This window comes from Octopus sinensis, linkage group LG4 (assembly GCF_006345805.1).
Source record: "Octopus sinensis linkage group LG4, ASM634580v1, whole genome shotgun sequence".
NCBI classification, from domain to species: domain Eukaryota; kingdom Metazoa; phylum Mollusca; class Cephalopoda; order Octopoda; family Octopodidae; genus Octopus; species Octopus sinensis.
In genome coordinates this window covers 73335084-73347205 of record NC_043000.1, presented here as the reverse complement: position 1 = coordinate 73347205, position 12122 = coordinate 73335084, and the positions used below count along the sequence as shown (strand labels likewise).

The 12122-nt window shown below is 37.6% G+C and overlaps 1 protein-coding gene across 1 annotated transcript in view; it reads right to left on the bottom strand.

Moving 5' to 3' along the window:
* Positions 1 to 6603: 6603 nt before the first annotated feature.
* LOC115210489 overlaps positions 6604 to 12122 on the bottom strand; it is a 67276-nt gene continuing 61757 nt past the window's right edge. The window contains exon 12 of the mRNA XM_036502145.1: positions 6604 to 7303. Coding sequence (XP_036358038.1) covers positions 7002 to 7303 — 302 coding nt within the window. The 3' untranslated portion in view covers positions 6604 to 7001. The remainder of the gene's footprint in view (positions 7304 to 12122) is intronic.

The window sequence follows — 12122 nt, the reverse complement described above, 5'->3', positions numbered from 1 at the left end:
CCTCGACTGGCTTCCGTGCCGGTGGCACATAAAATACACCAATCCGACCGTGGCCGTTGCCAGCCTCGCCTGGCACCTGTGCAGGTGGCACGTAAAATGCACCCACTACACTCACGGAGTGGTTGGCGTTAGGAAGGGCATCCAGCTGTAGAAACATTGCCAGATAAGACTGTAGCCTAGTGCAGCCTTCTGGCTACCCAGATCCCCGGTCGATCCGTCCAACCCATGCTAGCATGGAGAACGGACGTTAAACGATGATGATATATATATATATTTATTGATTGCCATCTCCTTGTGTTTCCTCATTTTCAATAGCATTTGTAACTTTCCGTCCATAACCTCTCAGATGACTATTCAGTCCTGTTGTAGATCTGTATGGTTTGGAGTATACGTGACAAATGGAAGTTGTAACTAACTGTGCATTTCCGACTGATTAAAAAGCTCTTGTCTCACTCTGTAGGGTGGTTAGTGTTAGGAAGGGCATCCAGCGATAAAAACCATGTCAAAACAGACACAGAAATCTGGTGCTTGGCCAGCTCCTGTCAAATTGTCCAACCCATGCCAGCATGGAAGGACATTAAATGATGATGATGATGTATGTATATGTACATGTAAGTGTGTGTGTGTGTGTGTATCTATGTATATAAAATTAAACTTACTGTAAACAAAAGTCAGGATGCATGGCATTCAGTTACTCAATAAATGAAAAATGCATTAAATGCTAAAAAAAAAATACTCATAGGACTGACAGAGAAGGACTCTAATTCTTCTTCAGTTATCAACCAAGATGTTAATACACAGTTTCATGCCTTTATCTTTAAAGGCAGGAAACTGCGTATTATTATAAGTCTTGGCCAGCTAACCTATCATTAGACCATGGCTTAGCTGGCTGAAAATTTGAAGTCACTGTCAACAACATTCTTCTATAAGAATAATAAATTTGTACTCTACAAAAGTATAGAGTATCATCAAAGTAATGTAAAACTATGTTTGTTATAACTGAACAATAAAATAATCATTTATATATATATGGCAGTGCCCCAGCATGGCCACAGCTTGTGAGCTGAAACTAGATAAAATAAATAAAATTTAAAAAATATGTATCTGTAGGGTTGGTGTTAGGAAGGGCACTCAGCCATAAAAAAACCATTCCAAAACAGACACAGAAATCTGGTACAGTTTTCTGCCTGGTCAGCAACTGTCAAGTTGCCCAACCCATGCCAGCATAGGTTAAATGACGATGATAATGATAATGTATATATATATATATATATCTAGATATAGATATAGATATATATATATATTGATTGCCATCTCCTTGTGTTTCCTCATTTTCAATAGCATTTGTAACTTTCCGTCCATAACCTCTCACTCCTGTTGTAGATCTGTATGGTTTGGAATATAGGTGACAGATGGAAGTTGTAACTAACTGTGCATTTCCAACTGATTAGGTCTGCATGCTTGATGAGTAAGGTCACCATAAAGAGATGTCTGTACATCACTGGATTATTTTTATTACTATAAAAATACCATTCTATGAATCTCTGGGATTAGTGCTTATGACCAGCAATCACATGTAACTTCAGAATGCTATGACAACAACTTGGGGTCCCTCAGTCCTGATTGTTTTACTACTTGCATTGACACCAATCAAGAGTATTTCTGTGTCTCCACAGATAGATTGTTATCAAATACACACACACACACACACGTACACATGAAATTCTGATTCTTTTCAATTGTATGTATAGCAATATCTAATTAAGTAATTATGTTGTTAATGTTCTATTTAGGTATCATACTAACTATTGTATTAATATTTGGTTTAGCACCTAAAGAATCAACAATTAGCATTCAATTATGTTCCCTTGTGTTCTTAATATAGACATTTAATCTTGTTATAAATGATACTGTACATCTCAAGTGGTTTGTTAAAGTGTAGTGCTGACTTCAGATCTTCTCATTAGGTTCATTGCGGAGCAGAATAACTATATAGACACGTAAATAAGACAGGTTATGTTCAATGGTACTTAAATGAACCTATAAGTTATAGGTCATATTTACTGTTCAGATCTCTCTGAATTTCTGATAATTAAAATTTGTGAAAAAAATACATAGATATCATGAAAAAAGAGATTGGTTTATACATTTGTTGTGAATATATTTAAATAAGAGTATAAAAGTATAAAAGTTGTAGTCCACTAAAAAAAAAAAAAGAACCACTTAGTTTTTGAAAAATATACAGTGTAATTGTGAATAAAAACAAGAGTAGACAGTAAGATAAGTCTTAAAAGAATATGATGCTACATGGATATAGTTTTAAATGGTTATTCAGCACCTAGTTTCTTGCAATTTACCTGAATATGTGGGTTAAAGTCTCATCTAACATTTACTTTTTATTCCTTCACATTTAAAGACTGAAAGAGAAATTGAATGTAAGAGAAAACTTACCTGATGAAAGAGAAAACCTACTTAACCCTTTAGTTACCAACCTGGCTGAAACCAGCTCTGGCTCTGAGTACAAATGTCTTGTTTTCATAAGTTTTGAATTAAAATGTTCCACCAAACCATAGTCACAATTTACGTTCCTAACATTAGCTGAATGATAACTAAGTTATTTTACTAAATTCTTTGTTATATTTAAAGTAATTGAAAGAAACACAGATCATCTCAAAATAAATACAGTAACAAAAGGGTTAATGTAAAAAAGCTAATTAACATAGCATAGCTTTTGTTAAGCTACACATGAAGATAACCACAAATGAAAAAGTGTTGAAATGTTGTTTATTCTATGTTAATCATCTATAATGGGAGAGAGGGTGTGATAACTAGTCTTCAGTAAAGGTCTTCATCTACAGTTCATGTCTTACAAGTTCACAGGCAATGCTCTACATAGCTCCCCATCAGAACTGTTGGTTGTCATTGGAACTGGTAAGTTGTTTTTACCACCTTACCCATGTGTATACTTACTTGGCTCTTTGATGACCGTTCGTTGTCAGGGGTCAGTGTGACCTGGCTAGGATGGCCTTTGTTTGGTGGTTGAGCTACTTGAATGGAGCTGTGAATATTGAGATGGGCTGGTTTCAGTCTGTTGATGGCAACTGTGTCCTATTGTCTGCCAATCAGGAATAAATCCCATTGGATGAATTCCATTGTATGGTCCATCATAGGGTGGTTGAAGGGGTTTTCATCATTCAATATGATGAATAAAAACAAACTTCACTTTGTTGAGGTCATATGGTACAGAGGACCTACATGTATCATGTGTTGACATGGGAATAGGGCATTACTGGTTCATGTTGCCTCTCAGTTGCTAAAGATACCTTTGATATTTGGATCTGATTTTGTGTTTGGAATGAATTCCCCAGCACAATACAGACACCATACATATTTCTGTGGAAGAAGTGTTGAGGTCTTCCTCTGGGGCAGTGCAAATTCCCAGCATTACCCATGAAAGTTGGTTGATGCAGTTGAGCTAGTTAACTCTGGTTGTGAGGGATTCTCTCAAGCAGCAGTGAAATCTCTCTACACTGGAGTGGCAGACTGTTGTGTGTTTCACACATCATTCCACAACTCTAAAGTGAACCGAAGTTTGCAGTCAGATGAGATGCTATCTAAGGCACTGAAATGAGCAACCCATTTGTGATGAAGATGCAGGTGATTTCCGGTGTTTCCATGCTTCAGAGAGGTCTTAGGCCAATGTGTGAAGTGGTCCACTATTGTTAGTAGGTATGAGAAACCAAGTGAAGGTGGTCAGGGGCCAATGAGGTCAATGTTGACATGACTGAAACAGGCCTGTGGGGGTTCATAGCTACCAAGAGGTGCTTAGGTGTGATGAAGGATTTTGGCTTGTTGGCAGGTGATACAGGTTTTGACCCACTCCCCAGTTTGCTTGGTCATCTTGTGCCAGATGAATTTGCATGACATCAAGTGCTCAGGTATCCAGGTGGGAAAATCTGTGAATAACATCATAAACTTTTTAGCACCAGGGACAATTGATTGTGGCTTCCTGGTAGAAAGTAGGGTTGTTCTGTTGGAGCCAAAGTGCATAACCTGCCAGGAAGGAAGTGATGGTGGTGCAGTAGGCTCTGATGTCATCATCTCTTTGTGGAGCTGTAGCCATAGCCTTTTAGGCATCAGAGTATGTAGGTGCTCTAGAGAGTGCATCAGTGACTAAGTTGCTTTTTCCAAGTAAGTGCTGAATGCTTATAGTGTACTCAGAAATGGCTGATAACTGTCACTGCTGGTGCACTATGAGCAAGCTATCATGGCTCTGATAGCTTGCTCATAGCAAAGGTCAGCGGTTAGTGGTCCGTGAACACCTTCCAGAACATAGTGAAAGTGGTGGACACTTAGATGGGTGGTTAACAGTTCGTTGTTGAAAGTGCTACATTTCTGCTCAGGTGGTCATATTTGTTGACTGAAGAAGGCCCAGAGGTCATCACTGACCATTGATGTATTGTTCCAAAACACTTCCAGTGGCTGTGTTGGAGGTATGCGCTGTGAGTGCAGTCAATACTGACATATGAGGATGGGAAAGCATGGTTGCTTTAGCAAGAGCTTCTTTTGTGGATTCGAAGGCTGAGGTCATTGCACTGTCCATTTCACCTATTTTTTAAAACTTTCTCTTGATAATGCAATGTACAGAGGTCTCATCAATCTTACCATAGAAGGGATGAAATGATGATAAAAGTTTACCATACACACAAATTGTTACAGAGCCTTGCTTGTGGTGAGGTGTGGAAATGATAAGATAGCTTTCAATTTTTCTGGTAGGGGTGTAGTGCCAGCACCTATGACTTGAGGTCCAAGAAAGTTGATTTCCTTACAAAAGACGCACTTGGCAGGGTTGACTACCAAACCATATTGTTGCAATCTCTTAAAAAGGGTCACCTGAGTAACTCTGCATTTTGGCTTGTAATAAGGATGTCTTCTAGGTATGTGAAAACAAAGTCTAGATCAATACACACAGTATCCATCAATCATTGAAAGGATTGGGCTATATTTTTTAGGCCTAAGAGTCTATGTAGAAATTCAGTTTAGGAACATCACCATCTCATACAGGTATTTGGTAGTACAGGCATTTGGATAAGGTTGATTTTCAAGAAAACTGACTACCTGGCTAACTAGGCTGAGAAGTCTTGTATATGTGGAATGGGGTAGTGGTTGGGTGTAGTGTTTGTTTTGAGATGGTGATAATCTCCACAAGGTCACCAACTTCCACTGAGTTTTGGTGCCACATGTAGAGGTGACAACCAAGTACTGCTTGATCAATGAACAATGCCCAAAGCTTCCATGTTGTTGAACTTGGCCCTCACAATAGCAAGTTTGTATGGTGATAGACGATGTGTGTAGCTGTGTACTGGAGGGCTGATAGTTGGGATCTAGTGTTTTACTCCATGGTGAGTTGTAGGTTTGGAGAATTTCAGAGTAGTGAGATTTGGGCAGTTCACAAGGTGATGGGGCAAGAAATTGTTCTTCGTCTGAAAGATGGCTGCTATGTGAGGGGCAGCATATGCATAAGTTGCCGGACAAGCAGAGGCATAGGTGTTGCTGCTGATGAGACATCTCCCCTGAAGATCGATCAGCAGTGAGTGGACCTAATGAAAGTCTGCTCCGATAACAGAGTGATGGACATCAGTGACAGTGAATGCCTATGTATATATTTGTGAGCTGATGTGAAAGGAGGAAAAGCAGCATCTATACACTTTGATTGTGGAACCATTGGTGGCTGCTAAAGGTTTGCTTTGCTCTCCATAATGGAGGTCCTTTGTAGATGCTGGGATAATACTGACTTCTACTCCTGTGTCAATGAGGAATCTTTGTATAGAGATCCGATAGTGGACATACAGGAACAGTTGATCATGTGTACTGACCACCAGAGTGTTTTAATAGTGGCCAGCCCTGGAGTTTCCTGGGTTCAATGACAAAGAGCTCTTGAAGCTGCGTGGTTGTTTACACTTGGTAGCTCTTGTTCCAGACTTCGTGTGATAAAACCATAAATTGTCTATGTAACCTCACCATGTCTCAGGGCCAACCTTATGGTGTTGATTGTAACCCCACTAGACAAAAAAATGTTTGCCAACTGCTCTCACTAACTCTCACAGGTCCTTGATCTCAGTCTGAGTTATAAGGGATTGGACCTGGGGTGGCAATTTACAGAGGAGTATTTCCCTAAGTAAAAAACAAGGAGTCTCACCAGGGGCACTAATGACAGCATCCTTTCTATTAGGAAGTCTTAGAATCACTTAACCCACCCATATTCAATTCTCAATCAGTAAACTGGAATGTTTCTATGAGTCTATTTTTCATAGTCTCATATTTGTGAGTAATTGGTGGTCTGATTAGAATGTATAGCACCCTTGTTGCTGTATCCTCTTTCAGGGCAGCTGTTATACAAGAACATTTTATCAAGTCCAAGGTGATGTTGAACTGTGCCTCAGCATGTGCAAAACATATTTTGGTTCACTTTGGCCTGAATTGTGTGAGCTTAAGTGCTACAGCATTCTCACTTGCTATGATTACATGTTCATGTGTCTTCTATTTTGGGGTCACCACTTATAGCTTTAGTTAAGCTATATGTAAAAATAACCACAAATGAGAATGTGTTGAAGTGTTGTTTATTCTGTGTTAATCATCTACAATGTTAGAGGAATACAATCCACCATTCAAGTCCGGGTCTCATTTGTCACCTTACCAGAAGTCCCTTTTCTGCCAACTAGTTTGATAACTAGTCTGCAGTAGAGGTCTCATCTACAGTTCATCTCTTATGAGTTCACAGGCAATGCCCTACAGTAGCATGACAGCAATTAATGTAATTATCTTGCTGAAGACATATAATATGCACTTAAAAGTGAAGTGTGTAATCTGAATGAAATTTGGCTGTTATTTGTAGCAGTTTGAGTGATTGTGTAGATCCATTTTAATCTTTTGCATTTAAATGGGAAGAAACTTTAAACATTAAACCCCATCTCCACTGAAAGAAAAAAAAAGAGTTTTAATCAAATTTCAATGTTTTCATGTTTGAGGAAGTTTTTATTACATATGAAGCTTTCAGTATTAATGTAAATCTTTCTTTTGTAGTGAATCCAACATAAACATCCCATCACAATGTAAATAAGAATCAGCAACATCAAGGTAATGTAAATCCAGTATGGTATTGTTGTTTCAGTAATTATTCTATCTTTACAGTTTGACATCATACTTATGTTTGAATGTAGCTTTTCCTTTCTCCATATACTTGTGGAAGTTATTCTTGATAACAGTTCTATTTGTGTTGTTGAAGGTGTTTCATCTTGGACTACTGAAAAATTTGAATGAACAATATAAAAGTGAGAAATTTGACTTGAATGAATGGTATAAAAGTGTGAAACTTGACAGCATTTTGAATGTTAGTACAAATTTATACTAAATATATTTCATGGAGAGTTGATTGGGAAGTTCAATAAAGCTGATGCCTAGTTTGGATGGAAAATATGGTTGGAATGAAAATGTAGGCAGGAAGGGAGTTCCAGAAAACAATTTTGGAAGGGAAAGATTGGGCAAAGGGATTAGTTCAGAATCGGAGTTGCAGAAAAAGAAATTAGTTTTAAATATTTTCATTTGATTCAAGTAGCTGTGGTTGTTACAAATTATCAAATTCAGCAAAGACTGTCATAGAATTGACAGAAGATTCAAAAGGACACAACACATTAATGGATTTAGAATGTTGGTGAGTGAGGACATGAGTGAGGATGCAGTGATCAGAGTGTATGTGTTGCAGAGGTGCATATATTGCTAGTTATATAGCAACAACAACAATGCCACCGCCACCACTAGCAATTGCTAGAATCTTGATGTTATCTCATCTCAAAAAGTGACCAAAAAAATTGCTGGAAAAGTATGGAACAGGTTAGATGCTCTGAGTTAGGTACTCTAAAATATTAATTTTATACCAATTTGAATTTCTGTATATAATGGAAAATACCAAGTCATCGTTGTGTGTTCAAATCTGTAACTAGTAATTTATTTATAATTTTGAATCAGCTACCTTACTTTTGTACCCCAGTTACCTTAGATTTGAAGAATAATATTAGATTCTTCAAGAAAAGTTTATTTGTGATAGATCAGCATCCTATCCAAGTGGACATTTTTCTCTTATAAATGTCAATACTATTTTGGTAATAGAATTTGTGTGTGGTTGCTGTGATGTATATATGCAATTGCATGTGTGAATACAGTTGTGAGCATCTATGTGTGAAAACAGTGTATGTGTATATAATGTTATGTGTATATTTATATGCATGATTAATATATTTAGAAATACTGTGGTAAGTTTTGTGTACACAAATTGTGTATAAATGGATTCAGTGATATGTATAAATTTATATCTGTGCTTTACAATTACATATTGTCTGTAGCAGCATGAGTGCAAATGTCTTTTTCATCACAACTTTTTCATACTCATCCTTCCTTTTTAAGATGTTAAGATGATATATGTATATGTATACATGTGAAGTTGTGTGTATCTGTCAATATGGATATGTGCATGCAAATACATTCAGTGTGTACACAGATATATATTTGAACGTCTATGTACACACTCAACTGTCTAAATATGTTTGTATAAGAGTATTTATATTTATGTGTATGTATGCAGTAAAGTTGTGTGGATGTTTGTGCATAGCTAACTGCAACTGTGTACATACATGTAGAAGGAATCTAAAACATGTCAAAATGGAAATATTTCTTATTCTCCTGTAACTCACCTGGGAATTCTCAATTATCAACATTGCTAAAGCTTATTTCAGAGGATTTGGTTTTCCATTCAGAGCAGATAAATATATTTTAACCCTTTATAAAGCCTGACTTAGAATACCATAACATCTGGAATTGCAATCTTCATTGAGTGGACCACATTCAGAAGGTAGCCATGTATCTCACTTATACTTTGGACCATCACCATTTAATAGCATACTTTGATCATCACTTCTACTGTAAATAAAAAGTACTGTAAATCCTGCATCAAATAATATATATATATATCCCTTTAATCCAAAGATTTTCATCTCACAATGCACCAGTTGTATATATCTTGTACATTGTCTACCTACCTTTGAGATTATATAGAGCTATGTGCTATGTAGTATTGCCAACTACAATACTACAACAATACTACAACATTCAGAGCTACTACATACTGTTAATGGTCATAAGTATAGATGTATGGTTAGGTTCACTTTAAAACCACAGAGCTTTGGGTTTAATGTCAATATGCTATGTAGTATCTTTTACTGTAGCTTTGTAGAGGCCTGTCCACACAAGATCAGTGCTGGAATGATGAGCTAAGCAAACTGTTTTATTCTATTATTTATTATATTTTCCTTTTTTTTCTTTTTCTTCAGCCATTGTAGCCCTTAATTATGTGATTATTTAATTGCTAAAAAATTTCTTTCAGTCCTAATTGCCATCGGTTAAATTTTCTATCTTTCCCTCTCTTTCCTTATGTGTAGAATGGTCATAATCTCTCTATTTTCTGTTAATAGGCAAATAACTTCCAACTCCTGCCAAATCTAATTCTCTCTTTCCCTCTATATTATGGATTATGTATTACAAATGTATCTTTATTGAGCTTCCATTGGTAAACTTTGTTGAGGGACATTTTGTTGTGTGATATCAAATGAATCCCCTTTTCCCTTCCACCAACCCACATATACCTGTGAACATAATTATAATGTATGTGCATGCTCATGATGGCTTTCAAGGACTGAAGGAAATTGAAACTGCAATCATAACATTATTTTTCACACTATGCACAAGGACCTGCTGATTCCAGGCATGTGACCCTAAAGATCTTTTCCTTTAGAGAAGCTGAAAACAACTCCTCAACATTCTCAGCTCTACAAGTTCAGAGCTGCTACAATCAGCATTGGCACATAGGTCTGGTGAGATAGTTGAAATGCTTGGGTAGAGACATGTAGATATATGCTGTGTCCAAGAGCTAGACTGCTTGCAAGTAAAAGACGAAAATAGAAATTTTTCTGGGTAGTCAACAAAGATGGTCTAAAGTGGTGTGGGTATTCTACTTGCAAAGAAATGGATGGATCAAGTGACTGAGGTAGCCAGGGGTTGTAATAGGATTATTAAGCTAAGTATAGCCTTTTTTGATGTAACAATGTCAGTTATATCTGCATATGCTCCACATGCCAGATTTGCAGATACTCAGAAGGACCACTTTTATGAATCCCTTCTGAGGACTACTTCAATTACAAAAAACGACACCATTCTCATCATGGCAGGGGACTTGAATGGACATGTTGGAAAACATCCTGATGGATTTCAGGATGTGCATGGAGGCTATAGCTTTGGGTCTAGAAATGATAAAGGGACAAGGCTGCTGGAGTTTTGTGTTGCTCGTGGTTTACTGGTCTGCAACACCAACTTCAAGAATCCAGCCAACCATCTGATCACTAATAAATTTGGTTGGCATACCAGCCAGATTAATTACAGCCTCACCAGAAATGCAAAATCTTTTCCATGTGAAGAATGTATAACTCAACATAAGCTAGTGGTTAGTGACTTCAGGCTTAGGGCCAGAAGGATCCAAAGACACCAGCCAATATGGAAAAGAGGTTAAGGAAGTTCAAAGATCCTTCAAAGAGGCAGAGATTTAGAGATGTTCTTAATGAAACCTTTGATGAGAAGGAGGAAGAAATAGAGACATATGATGTAGAAGACAATTGGAAATTCCTACAGAACAATCTACTGAAGGTGACAGACCAAGAGTGGCATGGTGGTGGAACAGTGATGTTGATAGGGCCATAAAAGAGAAGAGATGGGTCTGGAAAGAAGGGAAAAGCTAAAAGGGAAGCTCAACCAGGTTTATCTAACTAGGGCTGAAGCAGAAAAGAAGTTTGTCAATGTCCTACAGCATGAAAATCAGAGACTTGAGGTGTTCCGGATTGCTAGGCAGTGTGTCAGAGAGAATCGAGATATTGTAAGAGAGGAGTGTATGCAGATGGATCATGATATGCTTGCACTTAGTGATGTGGATAAGAAAACCCTGAACTCAACAGAGGGACTGGCTATCCTAGTAGACAGCAGTATGGTAGATAAGGCAATTAAAGATATGAAAACAGGGAAAGCCCCAGGTCCATCTGGAATCACTGCTGAGATGCTCAAAATAGTTGATAAGGTAGGATACAGGCAAGTCACCTGCATAGTTAATCAGTCATTCATGAAGGTATAATACCCAGTGAGTGGCAAAGCACCATTATTGTTAGCTGCTTCAAGAGTAAGGGAGATGCTTTAGAGAGATGCAATTATGGAAGCATCAAACTCCTGAACCAGGTGATAAAAATTAATTAGAAGTAGAATTAGACTGGATAAAATTCAGTTTAGCTTTGCCTCAGGGAGAAGCACTACTGATGCTATTTTCATTATCAAGCAACAGAAGTACTTAGCTAAGAATAAATCATTATGCTTGGCATTTGTTGATCTAGTAAAAGCCTTCAATGGAGTACCTTGTTGTGTTATATGGTGGGCTCTGAGGCGACTAGGGGTAAACAAGTGGCTTGTGAAAGCTGTAGAGGCTATGTACAGAGATGTTGTCAGTAAGGTGAGAGTTAACCACAAGTACAGTAAAGAATTTGGTGTACAGGTAGGCGTTCATCAAGGCTCAATCCCCTCCTGTTCATCATTATCTTCCAGGCCATAAGAGAGTAATTCAAACTGGCAGTCCCTGTTATACTACCCCTATATACTGATGATCTTACTCTTGTAGCAAATTCTATATTAGAGCTCAAAAATAAATTCTAAGTGTAGAAGTAATACCTGGAATCTTAGTAAGCAAAAAAACAGACAGAACCCTACCCACTTCAGGTTAGTGGCCCTTCTCTATTTGTAGGAAAGACATAGGCGGGAATTCTATATGGAGTACCCAGGGTAAACTATGGACACATAAGAGATACAGTGGAACAATAGGAAGATCATCAGAGAAAGAAGTGATCATATGTAGAAGACACATAGGAATCATAAAAACTACAGATACTTGGGAAACAGATTTTCTCAAATGTCCTGGAGGCTTATTAGAGGAAGTGGATCATTTCTGCTTCCTAGGGGGGCCAAATAAGTAGTGGGGGAGG